The sequence below is a fragment of the Salvia hispanica genome, chromosome 6, assembly GCF_023119035.1.
Source record: "Salvia hispanica cultivar TCC Black 2014 chromosome 6, UniMelb_Shisp_WGS_1.0, whole genome shotgun sequence".
Classification (NCBI taxonomy): Eukaryota; Viridiplantae; Streptophyta; class Magnoliopsida; order Lamiales; family Lamiaceae; genus Salvia; species Salvia hispanica.
The window spans coordinates 48,295,564-48,314,563 of record NC_062970.1 but is presented as its reverse complement, the minus strand read 5'-3'; the positions used below and the strand labels follow the sequence as shown (position 1 = coordinate 48,314,563).

General features: G+C 34.3%; 3 protein-coding genes across 3 annotated transcripts; all 3 read right to left on the bottom strand.

The window, feature by feature from the left end:
• Positions 1 to 7: 7 nt before the first annotated feature.
• Positions 8 to 1,536, bottom strand: LOC125195637 (disease resistance protein RPP13-like; the record flags this gene model as incomplete). The annotated part of the gene is made up of 2 exons (XM_048093768.1): positions 780 to 1,536; positions 8 to 473 (listed from the first exon to the last, which is right to left on the bottom strand). Coding segments are annotated over exons 1-2 (1,223 nt in total), but the record flags the coding sequence as incomplete, so codon positions are not given.
• A 3,079-nt stretch (positions 1,537 to 4,615) lies between these two features.
• On the bottom strand, positions 4,616 to 10,675 carry LOC125195636 (probable disease resistance protein At1g58602). The gene is made up of 3 exons (XM_048093767.1): positions 10,329 to 10,675; positions 6,828 to 7,582; positions 4,616 to 6,360 (listed from the first exon to the last, which is right to left on the bottom strand). Exons 1-3 carry the CDS (start codon positions 10,673 to 10,675, stop codon positions 4,616 to 4,618), a joined length of 2,847 nt encoding a protein of 948 aa, XP_047949724.1.
• Positions 10,676 to 16,097: 5,422 nt separating this feature from the next.
• Positions 16,098 to 18,950, bottom strand: LOC125195635 (disease resistance RPP8-like protein 3). Its single transcript, XM_048093766.1, has 2 exons — positions 18,632 to 18,950; positions 16,098 to 17,902 (listed from the first exon to the last, which is right to left on the bottom strand). The coding sequence occupies exons 1-2, from the start codon at positions 18,948 to 18,950 to the stop codon at positions 16,098 to 16,100; spliced, it is 2,124 nt and encodes a 707-aa protein (XP_047949723.1).
• Between the last annotated feature and the right edge of the window lie 50 nt (positions 18,951 to 19,000).

The window sequence follows — 19,000 nt, the reverse complement described above, 5'->3', positions numbered from 1 at the left end:
ATCATACGTAATAGTCACATCGCTTCGTGTGTCTAAACCACTTATAGCCCAAATCTGTTCCAACTTTTCGTTCCTCATTATTGCATTCTCTTTAAAAAGAGACATGTGCAAGAAACACGACTTGAGTTGTTCATCCAAGCTATTATACATCGGTTCCAATAACTTCAACGATTCACTCAAATCGACTGAATCAAAAAGTTCTTCCCATTCAATCCCTGAAAGTCTTTGCTTTGCTTTCTGCCTTGCAACATCTATTATAGCTATAGGCAAACCCCCACACTTCTTCAACATCTCTTTACCCTTCCTCTCCAACTCCTTTGAGAAGTTGTTCTCAACACTTGTAAATTTGTCAATTGTTTTCAAAAACAATTTCCAGCTCTTATCAGAATCCAAAACTTTCATCTCATGAGTATAGTAGACGTACGCTGTTCTAATCTGATAGCGACTTGTGAACAACAACCTACTTCCATGACCTGATTACATACAAGTTAACAACAATTAATGGCAAAAGAAAGACTCAAATGATCATTGAGCTTCATGATTTGGATTATTAGACTATTTGAAATAGTCAGTTGGCTAGAATTAAGTCTGTGGTTGACGGTGAGATCTACAATTCGTTATATATCTAAAATGATAGCGTTTTATGTGTGACGAGACAAACTTGCCAAGATTTCTTGCCATGTAAAAGCATTTCAATTTCTATTTCTATTTCCACATAAATGTGAATAAGTTTAAGTATGCATAATTAACTCCAAGATAAGGAATAAAGACTAACATACCTTTGTCCGGAAGTCCATCCAAGATGGATTGCAAGCGCATTTCTGGCAGCAAGTTGTCGAGAACTATGAAATATGTCTTTCCTTGCAGGTGTTGGAGAAGCATCTTTTGCAGGCTCCGGTTGTCCATTTCCTCCGCCAACAACGAATCTCCATCAAGTTCCACCAACTGCTGTATCAGTTCCACCAGCACTTCCTTTACACTTGTGTAACTAGAAATGCTTATCCAAGCGCGGTGCTTGAATTTTCCAACGATGGCCGGATGATTGTACACTTGTCTCGCAAGAGCTGTCTTTCCCACACCAAGCATGCCTTTGATACACGAGGTCACAAGGCCCGTGTTCTCATTAAGAATCACTCTACCAATAAGCTGCTGCACGTCTTTCTCCAAGCCCACCACGACACCTTCTTCTCCCGCACTTTGTGAACCACTCACCGCCTCACCAACTCCAAACTCCATCATCCGCATTTTCATCTTCCTCAGCAAGTCCAGGGATTTTTTGTCTTCAAAATAGTAAAAGTAATGACCAAAGTCTCTAGTGAGGTCCGCGATAACTTGAGCCATCTCGGCAAAGTCAGCAAGCAAATAACTCAGCCTAGTCCTTTCACGTGATTCCTCGTCTTTCAAGAAAGCCAACATCGTTCTCAACTCACTTATTATCTCTTTCAGGACCCACTCGTGATGTGTGTTTATAGTCGGATTCTCAACGAGAACAGTCTCCAGTTTTCGTATTGCTCCTAAGATGATTGCCTCCGACATGTTTCAGGGCAAACTGCAATTGCGGAAAGTGTAAGATTTTCCGTGCAAAATAGAAATGCTCCAACTGTAATGGGACACGGAGGGAGTAATAAATGTTCGTATATTATCGTTTTAAATCTCGTTCCAAAAATGAATCCGGCTCAGCAGATTCGGACCGATCCAAGATCAGTTATTACCTTCCCTAGGACTTGTTTGTATCTCAAGAATATTGCTATTAGGGGTGTTCGATACGTTAGACAAGATAATCTAGATATGAGATAAGTCAAAATAGACTTTATCTAGGATTGTAATATTAGCAATGTAAAGACGGGCCGAGATACAGTGTCGCGCCCAAGTTTTCGACAGAAAGACAATAGAAAAAGAGATACGAATAAACATGACCTCTGGTCATAACCAAGTGTGAACCTAATGAATCCTTAGAAATTTAGATCCGATTCAGATCCAAAAGTTTGAAGAATCAATTTTTTCTAAAAATGGGGAAAAAGGAATTTCCCAAATCTAAAAGCTTTTTACTTTTTTGTGTCTATTTTAGTTAAGATTTCTATGTAATTGAACTTAGTAAATCTTCTTAAGCCATTTCACCCAAGCTTTTTGCAATTTTATGAAGCAAATGAATTCAAAATTTCAAATAATACAGCATAAACATGTGAATTATGAAACTATTCAAAGAAAAGAAAGTACCTTTTGTAATTAATCTGGATTTGATTTTCCGATTCAACCTTTCCCTATAGTGATTTGGACGATATGAAGGGATTTGAGCAACAAATTCATTGACTTAATATGGTCAAGCTGATTAGGATCAAATGGAGAAAAAAAAAAAAAAAATGGAGTAAAACAAATAGTGCAGCTGGCTTAGACTATAATAATCCTAATAAATTACTTAAATCATCATTTCCTAGACGCAATTAATAAATCTGTTTACGTATTTCGATGGCGCAATTAATGGACAGTCAAATTTATGGTCATAAAATAAGATGATTGTCACACCTAATCCAGCTTAATTTTAAGGAGACTTTCGAGTTTCGATTAAATAATTTATAATCAAGAAAAATCTTAATTAATTTGTTGATGTGAAACAATGAATCAATTTATAATATGCTTCTGATAAGGGTATATTAATGCCCAATTAAAGTTCTTTGTACTTAACTATTTCTTTATCTTTTTGTAATGTTTGTTCCAATGTTTTAAAAACTGGACCTGAGTGAACTGACGAAGCTACTGGTTCATGGTTTAATCGGTCAGGCCGGTTTAATCACTGATCGAACCTTTATACTATTATAAATATATTAAATTAAATATATGTGCACAAAAATATAATAAATGATAAAATATAATTCATAATATTTAAAAAGTATATTAGACCTTGTAAATAATTTGTTAGATATAATACATATTATAACATTATAACTTAAAATGTCATTAAATTTAGACATTTACATATTCATTGTTAATAACCATATTTTCTTAAACAAAATACGGAAACTTAACAACAAATTAAAATAATAAATACAAATCATAATATTCAATAATTATTTACACCATTATTAATTATAACTTAAAAGTATAATATATAAGTAATTATAATATATAATCAAAGCCTAATTACGATGGAACTACACATTTTTTTTTGCAATTATCAGCTTCCACACTCAAAAACTTATTGTTACACTTTGATGGACTGATCTATATTTTTCTTACATGCAAATATATATACTAAAAACTGTAAATGAAAAGTAATAGTAGCTTCTTATTCTAACTTTTAACTTACGCAATCTTCTTCAAACTATTTTATCTTCTTCCTAAACTATTTCTAAAACATTGAGAAATTAGAAAGATAGACATATATTTTGTGGATAAAGAGAGATTCTCATTTTTAAAATAAAACTTAGAACATCAATAAAAGAGTACCAAAACATTGTATCGATCCGATAGTTCCAAAACATCGAGAAAACTTACTGAGAGGAACACTAACAACAATCCAATTCTCCAAGTAAGCAAATTTTGAATAAAATCTCAATTCAAAAGTGCCTAACTACTCTCCTTATCCTCCCCCTGAAAAGATTAGAAAAACAAATATATAAGCATTTTTCATATGCTAGGTCAAATAAGTTACCAAAATATTGAATTAACTTCTTCATTTTCCCCACCTAAGAGCACAACACCAACAAAGGCTACATATACTAAAAATAAACAAATGCTCTTTTAAAACCATACAAAAAATTGGACACCAAAAGAGTAGAAAATGCAATGACCAAAGCTACTGCAAATTGCATATAAAAAACTTGTGATTGGACTCACGTTTCTTGCTTTGATTGCTTGCTTGATATGTGATTCAGCAGGCCGTTGGTCAAAGCAGAATTCGATGTTAGAGAAGCTTTCATTATGCTTAAAGCCCGAGAATTTCATCTACGCTTGTGGTTATGAATATGAAATATTTGTGATTAGATAAAACAAGAATACAAGTAAATTTACCTCTTCCAAGCCAATTTAATAGAATTAGGATTATGTTTTGTGGGCATATGATATATTGTATGAATAACCAAGCTAATACAATGTAGTAGTCTTTAAAGTTCTTTCATCTTTTATATTCTATATTAATATTTTTATGTTCTAACACTTTATTTACTAACAACCAATAGATCGTGAGTATGATAAATCATTAACATTCTCCTTCGAGAAAAAAGAATTGATTGAAAAAAAAAAATGATTTTAGAACACCAATAAACTGAATAAATTTATAGTGAATTTTTATGTTTCATTTGATATGGGAAAATCATCCATGATCTAAACTTGAAATGTTGCACAAATTGAAGATTTTGCTCGATAAAGATATTATTAGATACAAATTCAATCTTTATTGATATTTCCATGCTATTAAAGTTAGTAAATTTTCGTAAGTAGGTGATATTGGATCCATCAATCTGCAGTCTTCAGTGTAAACATTAATAAATTAACTAAAATTTAATTAGAAATAAATAAGATGAATATACATAATTAATTACGATAAATTACACAAAAAAATTTAGCGTAAAAAAGTACATCATTCAAATCACAACAAATGAAATGTTTCGACTATAAATTATGGACTGATGTCGACTTCCACTATTTTCGACATTAATCCCGAATTTCTGATCTTTGTTGCTATATGTTTGGTTGTTATCATTTTAAATTTCTTCAAACGCTTCATCGACCCAATCCCTTGCGGGAGTGTCTCCAGATGTGGACAATTCTTGATTTCTAGTTGCTCAAGCATAGCCTTTGCACCTTCTTCTACTTGTACGTTTCTCAGGTTCCACAAATCATTGATGTGTAGGATTAGGAGATCAGGAAACCCGCTGAACTGTATAGACATTTTCCGACCAGTGTATGCATTCCTCAGTTTGAGGCACTCTAGCCACGGAAGATTCTTTAGTACTGGCATGGGATCTTCGTCAAGACAAGTATTTACCAAAGCCAAATGTCTAATCAGTTGAGGGAAATTATTGGCACTTGGTAGCCTAGACAAATGCCCTTCCAGTTTCAGTGTCCGGAGTCTCTCTAGAATACCAATATTGTCCAAACACGGTATCCTTTTGAAACGAAACCCACTCAAGATAAGGTGACTAAGGTTCCCCAGTTCAGCTAGTGATGCAAAGAGCTTGCCTACATTGGAGTTTTCATCAACTTCTTCAACACCCAATTTTTGGAGACAAATCATCTTTTTCAAGCTTGAGACTTCGTACATCCAATCATAAATCGAGATGTAGGTTAGGGTCTTAAGATTCTCTAACGCGTCTGCTTTTAAAGGTTCCTGGTAAATCACATTAGACATGTAGATATGCTGAAGGGTACTGATTTCCCATATATTACTTGGAATCTCCACCATAAAGTTTAGAGCTACATCGAGAACCTCGAGCTTTTTCAAGTCTCCAAATGAGTGTGGGATCTCTTGAATATAATTGTTTCTCAATCCCAAATACCTTAACTCAATCAGTGTGCCCATAGTTTCTGATAAAGTCTTCACCCCAAAATCTTCGATGTCGAGTATCTTGAGCACTTCAAAATTCTTCCAATAAGACTGGCCAGCATCGTCCAAGTAGCGACCACCGCCATGGAGGACGAGAGAATCAAGATTTTTTTCCTGACTCGTGGTCTGATTAAACTTCTCTCTACCACAAAGGATAACACGATGACGAGGATTCAGAGAGGGTCTACTATTTCCATTGGTCCTTAGGACCTCAAAGCCTATTTCCTCCTCTGCTTTTTTTACGGATAACTTGTGCAATAGAGGATTCATGCGACACCTTTTCACTTTGTCGTTTATTTGGTACGGGTCTAGGACTTCAACGATGGAGTGACTAGATAAATCGTACGTCCATGTGTTTAATCCTCTTATCAATGTGTTTAATCCACTTACAGTCCAAATTTGTTCCAACTTTTCATTCCTCATTATTGCATTTTCCTTAAAAAAGGACATATGCAAGAAACATGCCTTGAGGTCTTCGTCCAATTCATGATACATCGGTTCCAATTTCTTTAATGATTCACTCAAATCAATTGAATCAAAAACCTCTTCCCATTCAATGCCTGAAAGTTTTTCTTTTGCTTTTTGTATTCCAACATCTATTATAGCTATTGGCAAGCCACCACAATGTTTCAGCATCTCCCTCCCCTTACTCTCCAAGTCCTTTGAGAATTTGTTCTCATGACCTGTAAATTTATCAATTGTTTTCAAAAACAATTTCCAGCTCTGATCAGAATCCAAGGGTTTCATCTCATGAGTATAATAGACTTTTAGTGTTGTAATCTCACGGCGACTGGTTATCAGCAACCTACTTCCATTGCCTGTTTTCAAACATGTTAAGAACAAATTACGACTAAAGGAGACTCGGGTGCTATTTAACGTTATGATTTGGATTATTGGACAAATTGATAGTTGATTGTTTTTTCGGCCTTCCAAGATTATTTTAGATACCTTCTTATGAATTGCGATTAACTGAAAATGTGTAATATCTGGGATGGGAATTGTCCAAACCCAACAAGGTTTTGCCAAGGACATTAATTTCGTGCAGATTCTTGTCGGATTATCGTGTCGTGTCAAAAATTGTCATACTTAGCCAGGGACGGATCTAGCAACTAGTTAGCATGGGCAAATGCCCTACCCCAAATTTCATCACATATACATAAATTATACTCCCTCTGTATCTTGTATAAGCATTTTAATTTCTATTTCTATTTCGATTCTATTTAAAGGTGAATAAGTCTAAGCATGTAGAATGAATTCTGAGATATTAGTAAGAAGACGAACATACCTACTTGTTGCCGTAGACGTAGAAAGAAGGCTTCGAAGCCCATATATGGCAGCAGGTTGTCAAGAACTATGAAAAACGGAATTCGTCGCAGGTGATCGTAAATAATCTCCATACGACTCCGGTTTTCCATTTCCTCCACCAACAATGAATTTCCACCATGTTCAATCAACTGTTGCATCAGTTCCGAAACCAACTCATCTTTACCCGAGCCAATAGAAAGGGTTATCCATGCACGGCGGTGCTTGAATCTTTCAACGACGGCCGGATGGTTGTATACTTGCCTGGCGAGAGTTGTCTTTCCCACACCAAGCATGCCTTTGACACACGATGTCACGAGGCCGGGCTCCTCCATAAGAATCACTTTACAAAGCTGTTGCACGTCTTTCTCTAAGCCCACCACGACAGTACCTTCTCCAACACTTTGCGGTGTGATAACCTTCTCACCAACTCCGTGCTCCATCACGCGCTTTCTTAACATCCTCAGCGAACCTAGCGCATTTTCCAATTTACTAATGTTTCTTTTGTTCTCAGCCGAATGCCGAGCTATATCGACAAAGTCAGCTACCAAATGATTTAGCAAGCTCCTGTCTCCCAAATTATTGTATCTCAAGAAATCCAGCATCATTCTCAGCTCATTTGTTACCTCTTTGATGATCCAACGGTAATTATCATAAATAAACCTATCACTAACCAGAATACTTTCCATTTCTTGAATCGCCTCTAAGATGATGGACTCCGACTTGTTTCGGGGTAAACTGTACGTACAAAAATTGTTGCATAGAAATGAATTCAGAATTATCATATGTATACAAATGGATTGATAAGAATGATCTAATCTAATCCACTAGTTTACTTTAATAGAATTAAGAGCAGGTCAATTTTGGTGTTAAACATATAACCAAAATACGAATTTGGTCCAAAACATTCACTTTTTGAAAAAATATGTCAATAACAAATGAAATCCTTGTCGTCGGAGTGTTCTTTTTTGATGGTTTCGTCAAAAAAAACTAACGGTCATGCCATTGTGCAATTAGCGTTGACCGTTATCCTTGACGAAACCATAAAAAAAGGACTACTTCGTCAACATTTCATTTGTTATGGACTTGTTTTTCAAAAAGTAAATGTTTTGCACCAAATTCGTATTTTGGTCATTTGTGTAGGGACAAAATTGACATTTACTCTAGAATTAATCAATTTTGAGCTTGACCATTGATAGGCTAGTTTTCGTCACTCGGATTTGATCACTTTTAGCACTTATAAGTTGAATATTTGCATGAGAAGATGCTATTTTGGCAGGGAATGGAGCATATGGATCGGAGGCATTGTAGAAAGGCATTTGTAATGGAGTGATGCAAAAAGGAGGCAAAAAGTGCAAGAATTTGAAGAAAATCAGAAAAATGGCAAACTGCCCAAGCTGTCAGCTTGGCCAAGCTGGACCCGACGGGAAAATGCATGAAGCCACTTGAGCACAATTACAAGACTGCTTCCTTTTGCAACACGTGTCCACCTCCGTCTAAGGCATGGGAAAAGGGAAATATCTTTTGTTGAATGAGAGATATGTATTAAAAAGACTTTAACTTTCCAAGAACCATCTAACACTTTATCACTTAGCTTTAGTTTAGTTTAGTTTACTCTCTCTCTAGAAAGCTTTTACTCTCTTCCTTAAGAAGAGGGTTTGAACTATTGCAGCCAAGATCTTAATTCACCATGGGTTGAAGCTTGTAGTAGATTTTAGTTTCTTTAATGCTTTAGTCTCTTTGTAGCACTTGTGTTGAAACTTATTTCCAACATCTTAACTCTCTATTTAATGGTTTTTGGAGGCTGATCTTTAAGAGCTTTGGTGTATTTATTTCTCTAGTGTTAAAGCATTTACTCTTAGTACTTGTGTTCTTGTGTTTTTTAGGTGAAGATCCTTGTTTTTAAGTTTTAACTTTCATTTCTTGCCTAGTTAATTGTTGTTTGTGTTTTGCTTGTTGATTTCGTTTTTAATGTGTTTCATCACCATTGTAGAATGTTCTTAGTGTTCTTTATCTTCTATATGGAGTGGTTAAGTTTCACTTTCTCATTTGGTGTTTTCAATGCATGTTTAGGTAGTTTAATTGATGATCTTGTGTTTGTCTAGCATATTTTAATTATGTAGCAGCCAAGTAGTCATTCCTCTCACTTAATTTTCGTGGCCTTAGTGTAGATTTAGGAGAGATATCAGCTTTTAGAAGTTAAGTGAAAGGACCATTAGTTGTAGGCTTTTATCCATTGGTTTTACACCTTGGGTAATAGGGTTTAGGGAGACAACAAGTACATGCTTTCTTTTCACTTTTGGCAGCCATTTAGATTAGAGAATATCTGCACTCCACATGCTTTTCATTTAAGCTTTAAGTCACATTAGTTAGGAATTTAAAGTTCACCTTTTGAACATGTCACTTTCCTAGTTTCTAGCTTTCTTTAGGAGTTAACACTTAGTTTATTTTCCTTAGATCTTTTAACTTAGTTCCTTTTGCTTTCTGAACTTAGGATGCTCATGCAAGTTGCTGCTCTCTTTTCATTTCCGAAATGTTCTTATTTTCGCCACTACTGAGTTGCCCAGTTTACCAACTTGCCCAGTCTGCTTTCCAGTTTAAATGCTTTCTTTTACTTGCATGTTATTTTCACTTTTAGTTCCCAATCTTAGTTAAGTGTTATTTATATTTCGTAGTTTAGTTCCCACCCCCAATTTAAAGCGTGGCGGCATCGCCAAAACCTTTCTTAAGTGTGGAAATACATAACGGATGCTACCGTTCCTCGTGGGTTCGACACCCTAACTTACCACATACTAATTAATAGTATTTTGGAAAGTGGGAACTTATAAATCTTGTTGAATAGGAAGGGACACGTGCCTACGACACGCGTGCAAAATCCCGACCTCTCAACCATCTTATCATCCAACTAGTCAGTCTTATATAGTATTATCAGTCTAACATATTAATTAGAGATATTGGCTCCTAATTTCACTAAACTTTCAAAAAGTATGGTTTTTCACACGAACTTTCAACTTGGCAAATAATATTATGAACTTTACCCGAGTTTGTATTTCCCACCAGTTAAATAATTCCGCCTATAGTAATGGATTTAAAAACAATTTTGGATGGTGTGCTTCAAATAAAAAATTGAAAAAACTTGAAGATCTCGAAGTTTTTGTCGTGATATTACAAAAAAAATCTGCATTATGATATTATTTGCCAAAAATATTTCACCACGGGGAAATACCAAACTCAGATAAAGTTTGTAATATTATTTGTCAATTTGAAAGTTCATGGGAAAAATCCAACTTTTTGAAAATTCCATGATATTAAAGGCAAATATCCCTATTAATTATTCGTAATAAAATCAATATATAAAATATGATCTACATTTCACTAATTTTTTATACCCACTATCCTTTATAAAGTGAAATAATTTCTTAAAATTCGTGCAATATATATGAGACATTTAATCGTGGTGGATTGAGGGAGGAATGTACTGTACTTGACATTCGTCGCTTCCCAGTACTCTTCGAAAGTGCTCCCGGCTTTGAGCAGATGGACATCTACAGAGACGTCCTTGACACGCATCGCTCCACAATCTTCTTTGACAGTGCTCCCACCAGCTCCGAGCCGATGGACATCTACGGACGTTCGACATTCTTCTTTGGCAGTGCTCCTAGCTCTGCGCCGACGTCGATAGAAATCTGCTATGATGCAGAGGCAGATCACCACCCATAGAAGCATAAATTTAAGTCCACCGTATGTGGCTATTAATACTCCGGCAATGAAGACGCCGATCACAACCCATTGATTTGGGTACTCCGCGTTAAGATGCACTGATTTCAGCATTTAAGTATGGAAACGGTTTTTGAATCTGTGCAGAGGATTGTTGAGTAAGGAGTTGGAACCTTTTGAGCAAAGCTAAAAAATATGGGAATAAAATGTTAGAAGTACCTAAATGATCAACACTTTCATAAAATTCAATTACACAAACTGTGGTAAATGATATCCATTATTTCACCACACCAAATCATTTAACCATAAATCATTATTACCATGTATGTACCGATCATCAATGTGTGAAATGAAACATAGAACAATTCGAAATAGCACCGAAACATGTATTTGTTTGGCCTTAAGAAACACCCCAAAAATCCAATCTTCAGACAAACTTTTAACAATAGAATACTCAAAAAAGCAACATTACAATAATCAATATCCAAAATATGTCATAAAATAAAGAGTAAAGGACAATTTTGATGTAGGAGATCCACTCCGCAATTTTGGTTATAAACATATGATCAAAATACGAATTTAGCCAAAATTATTCACTTTTTAAAAAACTGGGCCCATAACATATGAAAATGCCAAAGTAATCCTTTTTTACGGTTCCGTAAAAAACTAACGGTCAACGCTAATTGCACTGTGGCATGACCGTTAGTTTTTTATGGGACCATTTCTCGGATTCCAAAAAATGAATGTTTTTGGACAAAATTCGTATTTTGTTCATGTATTTAGGACGAAAATTGACTCCAACAATAAATCTGGATCCAGATTCCTATCTAAATATGAATCTGGACCTAAACATTTATACTGATTCCGATCCAGATGCTGATCAAATCTAATTTGGCTCTAATAATGAATCTGGATCTGTGTACTAGATTCAAGATCCATTAATACTATCTAAAATTTAAGGAGGGTGCTTAGATCTGATCATAGTCCAAATTCAAATTCTAAACAATTAATGTAACTCGATCAAATTCTATAAAAATAATGGGGAAAAAAAGGAAAGAAGAAAAAGTTCCCGAATCTAAAAAGCTGAACCTTTTTTTGTCTAGTGTAGTTAAGATTTCTATGTTACTGAACTTGGTAAATATTCTTAACTCATTTCACTCAATATATTTGTACAGGCTTTAATTTGAAAGCTCAATTTTCTGAAGCAAATGAATTCAAATAAAACAACACAATTATGAAATTATTCAGAGAAAAGAAAATACCTTTAGTAATTATTCTTCCTATCTATGCCGGTCTGGATTCAGTTTTCCGATCAAATTCTTTTCCTTATCTTCGCCTGAGTGTGATTTTAATGAGATGAATGCATTTTGAACAACTAATTCATAGACTTAATATGGTCAACCCAATTATGATTACATGGAGAAATAATTTTAAATAGTGCAGCTGGCTGGCTTAGAAAATAATGATAATATAATTAAATCATCGTTTCCAACAAGCAATTAATTAGTGTCCACATTAATAAATCTTTTTACGAATTTCGACGGTGCAATTTAATCAAAGTCAAATTTATGGTCATAAAATAAGATTGATTGTTACACCTAATCCAGTATAATTATAATTTATAAGAGAGTTTTGAAATGCTCTCGAAAATCTTAAATTAATTTGTTGATGTGAAACAATGAATGAATCAATTCATATTTATGCTTCTCATATCGGTATATTAATGCCCAACTAAAGCAATTAATTAATTAATACTCCCCTGTTCCGGGATATAATCAAATGCTAACTAATTCCCAATCAAGAACCCAGAACTTCAACATTATGTTGGAAATTTCTCAACATATAAATATAACTTTCTCAACATAACATGTAAATTTAAATCTCAACACAAAGACATAATTTTATCAACACAAATCTATTGAGAAAGTTTTGTCTTTGTGTTGATAATTTTAATACATAATATTGAGATAGTTTTGGGTTCTGGATTAGAAGGTTGGTTTTATTTTAACGCGACTCCCCCCCCCTTAATTTCCTAAACATTGATAAATTAGAAAGATATATAGGCCATGTTTGGTTGGCGAGAAAGTAAAATTGGCAAAGAATGATTATAGGGAAAATGAATGCTTAAAATATGATTCCTAGTAACTTTACTCTCCTGTGTTTGGAAAATATCAAGATTTTAAATTTATATTTAATTTAAACACCAAATTAAAAATATATTTATTATTTTTTATTTATAAAAAAGAATAATACTCCCTCCGTCACAGAAAGAATGTCCCACTTCATTTTTTGCACTCGTTTTGCAAAAATAATACTCCCTCCGCCCCACAAAAGATGTCACACTTGTAGGATGCCACGTGATTTTAGAAGGTTTTGTTTTGTGTGTTAAATGGAGAGATAAAATATAATTTTTGTATTCATGTGAGAGAGCATTTTTTCCAAAAAGGGAAATGTGACATCTTTTATGGGACAAACTAAAAAGGAAAGTGTGACATCTTTTGGTGACGGAGGGAGTAATAAATAGGTAAAGTTGAAAGAGAGTAAAATAAAGGAGAGAATTGTAGGTAAGACTATTCTCTACATTATTCTCTATTTTACTTTTCTCTCTCTACTTTAATTATTTATTATCATTTTTGCAAAATGAGTGTGAAAAAGAAAATGGGACAATCTTTCTGAGACGGAAGGAGTATTGTAAATTTTTTAATAAATTATTAATTATAAATAATAATAATTATATAATTATATTTATTATTACGATGGATAGTTTATATATGAATTATCCATCATAATATATAATAATACAATTATAATTATAGTTACATAGAGTATTATACTCATTCATTATAATAATAAATATAATAATTATTATATTATAATTATAATATTTGCAGATATTATAATTGAATAAATTTTATAAATTAAAATTGCACTATGAATTTATTGATTAATTATTAATTTATAAAATATAAATAATTATTATTTATTATAAAATTTATATTATATAATTATATTTTAATTATGAATTATTATTATGAATTATTATAAAATATAGTTATAACTAATAATTTTAATTATAGTTATTTATTATAGTGAAATTAAGTACTCCCTCCGTCCCGGATAATTCGGGTCACTTTGACCGGGCACGAGGTTTTAAGAATTATAATGAAAAGTGGGTTGAAAAAGTTAGTGGAATGTGGGTCCTACCTTTATATATTAGTTTTATACTCCCTCCGTCCCGCTTAAGATGACACGTTTTCCTTTTTAGTTTGTCCCAACTAAGATGACACATTTCCTTTTTTGATAACTTTCTCTCTCCAATTAATACACTCAACCACTTTTTCTCACTCCTATTAAAATATTCATCTTTCTTTATCTCTCTACTTTAATACTTACTATCACTTTCTCTCTCCAATTAAACACTTTAACCAATAATTCCTAAAACCCCGTGCCTGCTAAGCTATGTGTCATCTTAGCCGGGACGGAGGGAGTAATAAAATGTGAGTAGGAATGAGTTAGTGGAATATGGGGTCCACTACCAAAAATGATAAAAGTGAAATGTGACAAATTATGTGGGACGGACCGAAATGGAAAACTGACGAATTATCCGGTGAAGGGAGTATGATTTATAATTTTAAATTATTTTTAAAACATTGTAATTAATAATAATAATAATAATAATAATAATAATAATAATAATAATAATAATAATAATAATAATAATAATAATAATAATAATAATAATAATAATAATAATAATAATAACAACAACTATACTATATTGCTGAAATATGTAAGAATACTAAAACTAGGAAAAAGAATACCTAAGCAAAAAAAAGGATTTAGAATTCTAAAAAGTTGTATTAACTTTCCTTGTTCTCGGCTTCTGATTACTTACACAATTTGATTAAAAACCGAAAAAATATAGAAATTTAAAATTTAAGGAATTAGATTACTTTTCCAACATAATACTGACAACCAAACATGGCCATAGAGATATATTTTGTGATAAAAAAGAGAACTAGTAGTAATAAAGAGTTCCAAATATAGTATCTATTTGAAAGATCCAAAACATCAAGAAAACTTAGTTAGAGGAAGACTAACAACGATTCGATTCTCCAAGTATTACTTTTCTTATTACAACCCCAGCTTTGCTAAATGATTCTTGGATGTGTAGAATCACCAAAAATGTCTGATGTTGAAGAAGCAAAGATCTCACTGAAAGTGATGATAAATAAGGAGAAAACTAGGGTGCTATTTGCCGAATCCAATCGCGATTTCGCAAATATTTTGTTAAGCTTATTGACATTGCCATTAGGGCGAATTGTGAAGGTTTTGGAGAAACACTATGGAGCTTAAAAAGGTTTCTGTTGGGCCTCAATCTCAATTTCCATCAATTTTGTGGTACTTGTTCATAAGTGTTTCTTGTTAGATTGTGGTACTCTGATAGACCTTCGATGGTCTATCGTCGGAAATCAAAGAGCACACAAACGAAAAAAGATGATAAAACCCTAGTTGAGGTTCTAGGGTGCGTTTTCACGCCCAGAAGAATGAGAATAAATTTATGTTTATTTCTCAATGAATGAAAATGCTATAGAATTCTATTATTTATAGAATTCTAAACCTAAAAAGTATCTTGCTAATCAAGCAAGATAATTAAATAAAAAGATTACAATAATTCAGTATAGCCAACTAAAATAAAAGATACTAAATCAAATCAAATAAAAGATACTGGAGATGATCTTCGGCGAGATTCACTAAATCGGGGTCCCTATCATACTCCGTTGTCAGATGTCTGAACTCTACAGAATATGAGCTTGAGACTACACTTGCTCTTGGTTATCAGTCCGTGAATCAGATTCTACCTCACACTGAGGAAAACTTACCAGCTGGTTCCTATCAAACGTCGTTTTCTTTGGATGATTTTCCTGAAGGCCGGGGAAATTTTATCAAGGGACCAAGAACGTATTAGGTGATGGATGATATATCTGTAATACATTCTATATTTCCTCGATCCTTTGCAGTCTCGATAAACAGATGATTCCTGTATCTGATGTGATGGCATTGGAGATGGAAATTGGCTTGGAAGAGGTAAGTCAATTTGTGTTCTTGTTCCATTCATCCACAAAATAAATGAGTTTGTATCTATGATCACAAGTTAAGATGAAATTCTTGGTTGCAGGCTTTAAGCACATTGAAAGTTTCTCTAACATCGAATTCTTCTTTGGCCAAACATCTACTGAATTGCTTACCAAGCAAACAATCAAAGGTTCCCTTTCAACTTTCATAGGTCTAAAGCAAATTTCGAAGTAGAGGGAAAAAAACAAGAAGATCCAGGGAATAAAACCGACAAAGAAAATCCGGATTATGAAGAGGATTAACAAATGAAATAAGGAAACTATGAGGATGTGAAAGATAATTGTGAAAGATAAAGCAGCCTACTTGCTTGACGTTGGGGTCGAATTTTCTGGCAGTTGATGTAAGAGCTGATGAGCGAGCTTGTGGTTGTTGGATGTGATGTCAGCGAACTTCGACCGAATTATGGACTGATATCCACTTCCACTATTTTGAAGAGCAAGCCTGAATTTTTTATCTTTGTTGCAATGTGTTTGGTTGTTACCATCTTAAACTTTTGCAGATAACTCATCGACTGAATTTCTTGTGGAAGTGTCTCCAGATGTGGACAATTCGTGATTTCTAGTTGCTTGAGGCGAGCAATTTTACATTCTTCAAATCGTACTTTTCTCAGATTCCACAACTCACTGATGCACAAGATTTCAAGTTCACTCATCCTGAACACCAATTCTCGACCATTGTATGCATTCCGCAGTTTGAGGCGCTTTAGGCTGGACAACTCCATTAGTATTGGCATGGGGTCCTCATCAAGACAAGTATTTACCAAAGCCAAGTACTCTATCACACGAGGAAAACTATCGGCACTTGGTAGCCTAGCTATGCATCCATCAAGCCTCAGAGTGCATATCTTTGTAGTCCCATGTAGAACACGAATCTCGTCCAAACAAGACATCATTCTGAAGCGAAACCCTCTCAGAATAAGGTGATTAAGTTTCTTCAACTTAGCTAGTGACGGAAAGAGCTCGTTTAAATCCGAGTTTTCATCAATTTCTTCAATACCCAATTTATATAGACTAGTCATCTTCTCCAAGTTCGAGGCTTCATATGTCCAGGAATATATAGACATGAAGGTCAGGGTCTTAAGATTTTGTAGTGCATCTACTTTCAAAGGCTTTCTGCAAATCACATCAGACATGTTGAGAAGACGAAGGCCACCCATTTCGTTGATAATATCCGGCACCTCCACCATAAAGTTTAAAGCTATATCGAGAACCTCAAGCCTTTTCAATTCCCCCAATGAGTGTGGGATCTCTTCCACATAATTGTTTCTCAATCCCAAATACCTTAACTCAGTCAATGTCCCGATAGATTCTGATAAAGTCTTCGCCCCAAAATCTTCCATGTCGAGTATTTTGAGGAGTTCAAAACTCTTCCAATAAGACTGGTCTGCGTCGTCCAAGTATCGACCACCTCCATGGAAGATGAGAGAAACAAGAAACTTGTCATGATTCGTAGGGTGATTAAATTCGTCTACGCCACAAATGAGGTGTAAGATAAGAGAAATAAGATTTTTGTCTTGATTTGTGGAGTGATTAAACTTGGCTCTTCCACAATGAATAACACGATGACGAGGGCTCTCTAAGGGTCGATTATTTCCATTATTCCTTAAGATCTCAAGGCCTATTTCCTCCTCTGCTTTTTTGATGGATAACATGTGTAGTAGAGGATTCATGCGACACCTTTTCACTCTATAGGTTTCTGGGTACGGGTGGACGACTTCAATAATGGATCGATCAGCTAAATTGGCACATGGTGTAATTCCTGTTCTTACTCCATTTGTAGCCCAAATATGGTGCAACTTCTCTTCTCTCATTATTGCATTTTCCTTAAAAAAGGACATATGCAAGAAACACGACTTGAGTTGTTCATCCAAGCTATTGTACATCGGTTCCAACAACTTCAGTGTTTTACTCAAATCAATTGAATCAAAAAGTTCATCCCATTCAATCCCTAAAAGTCTTTGCTTTGCTTTCTCCCTTCCAACATCTATTATAGCAAGCGGCAAACCCCCACATTTTTTTAACATCTCCCTGCCCTTCCTCTCTAACTCCTTTGTGAATTTGTTCTTAACACTTGTAATTTTATCAACTGTTTTCAAAAACAATTGCCAGCTCTTATCAAAATCCAAAGCTTTCATCTCATGAGTGTGACACAGCTGTTGTAGATGAATCTGATGGCAACTGGTGATCAACAATCTACATCTATGCCCTGATTATATACCATGTTAAGAACTAAATGCAATAAGGGAGACAAAAAAAGGATATTGAAGTGTGAAATAGGAAGTCCTACATTGTGCGTCTATATATACTTCTGAAGAATTAGTTTTATTTTCGTAACGTATTTTGATTGAGTTAAATAGGGGCCGAAAAATATTGTCTGAACCAAAAGCTAACACACTTAAAATGTGTAGGACCAAAATGGTGTTTTATGCAATTGTACGAATGCAATTGTATGAGACAAATTTTGAACTTTAGTCTTTGATATATTAGTTCAACCAATTATATACTACCTCCGTCCCTGAAAATTTGATACATTACTATTTCGGTCCGTCCCTGAAAATTTGATAAACTTCACTTTTACCATTTTTGATAGTGGACCCCATATTCCACTAACTCATTCCTATTCACATTTTATTATAAAACTAATACTTTAAAAGTAGGACCCACATCCCACCAACTTTTTCAACCCACTTTCCATTACATTTCTTAAAACCCGTGTCGGTTCAAAGTGTAGCAAATTTTGGGGGACGGAGGTAGTATCTAATATGATCAGTTTTGTGGGTGACAAGTAGAATTATATTAAAATAACTTAAATTATAATCTAGTTTGAAAGATTTCTATGCCTTGTAAAAGCATTTCAAAATCTATTTCTATCTATAAAGGTGAATAAGTTTAAGCATGCCGAATTGATTCTATCATAAGAAGTAAAGAAGCATACATGGCTTTGAGAGGTCTGCAAGATCCAGCAAGAGCGATTTGAAGCGCTTTCCTAGCAGCACGTTGTCGAGAACTATAAACCATGGCGGCATTTCTTTTAGGTGCTGGAAAAGCATCTGTTGGAGACTCTGGTTGTCCATCTCCTCCAGCAACAACGAATCTCCATCAAGTGTCACCAACTGGCGTATCAATTCCACAAGCACCTCATGTTTACTTGTAAAACTAGAAAGGGTTACCCATGCACGGTGCTTGAATTTTTCAATGACGGACGGATGCTTGTATGCTTGTCTCGCAAGAGTCGTCTTTCCCATACCAACCATGCCTTTGACAAGAATAGGTTTATGAATAAGCCACACCTCTTCACTAAGAA

What these genes read in the sequence shown, in the direction of transcription:
- LOC125195636 (XM_048093767.1), bottom strand. Translation starts at nt 10,675, where the DNA reads ATGCTGAAATCAGTGCATCTTAACGCGGAGTACCCAAATCAATGGGTT. An exon ending in TGGGAAGCGACGAATGTCAA is followed by an intron (nt 7,583 to 10,328) that starts GTACAGTACATT and finishes TTGTACGTACAG; the next exon opens with TTTACCCCGAAACAAGTCGG. An exon ending in ACGTCTACGGCAACAAGTAG is followed by an intron (nt 6,361 to 6,827) that starts GTATGTTCGTCT and finishes GTTTGAAAACAG; the next exon opens with GCAATGGAAGTAGGTTGCTG.
- LOC125195635 (XM_048093766.1), bottom strand. Translation starts at nt 18,950, where the DNA reads ATGGTTGGTATGGGAAAGACGACTCTTGCGAGACAAGCATACAAGCAT. An exon ending in TGCAGACCTCTCAAAGCCAT is followed by an intron (nt 17,903 to 18,631) that starts GTATGCTTCTTT and finishes GTATATAATCAG; the next exon opens with GGCATAGATGTAGATTGTTG.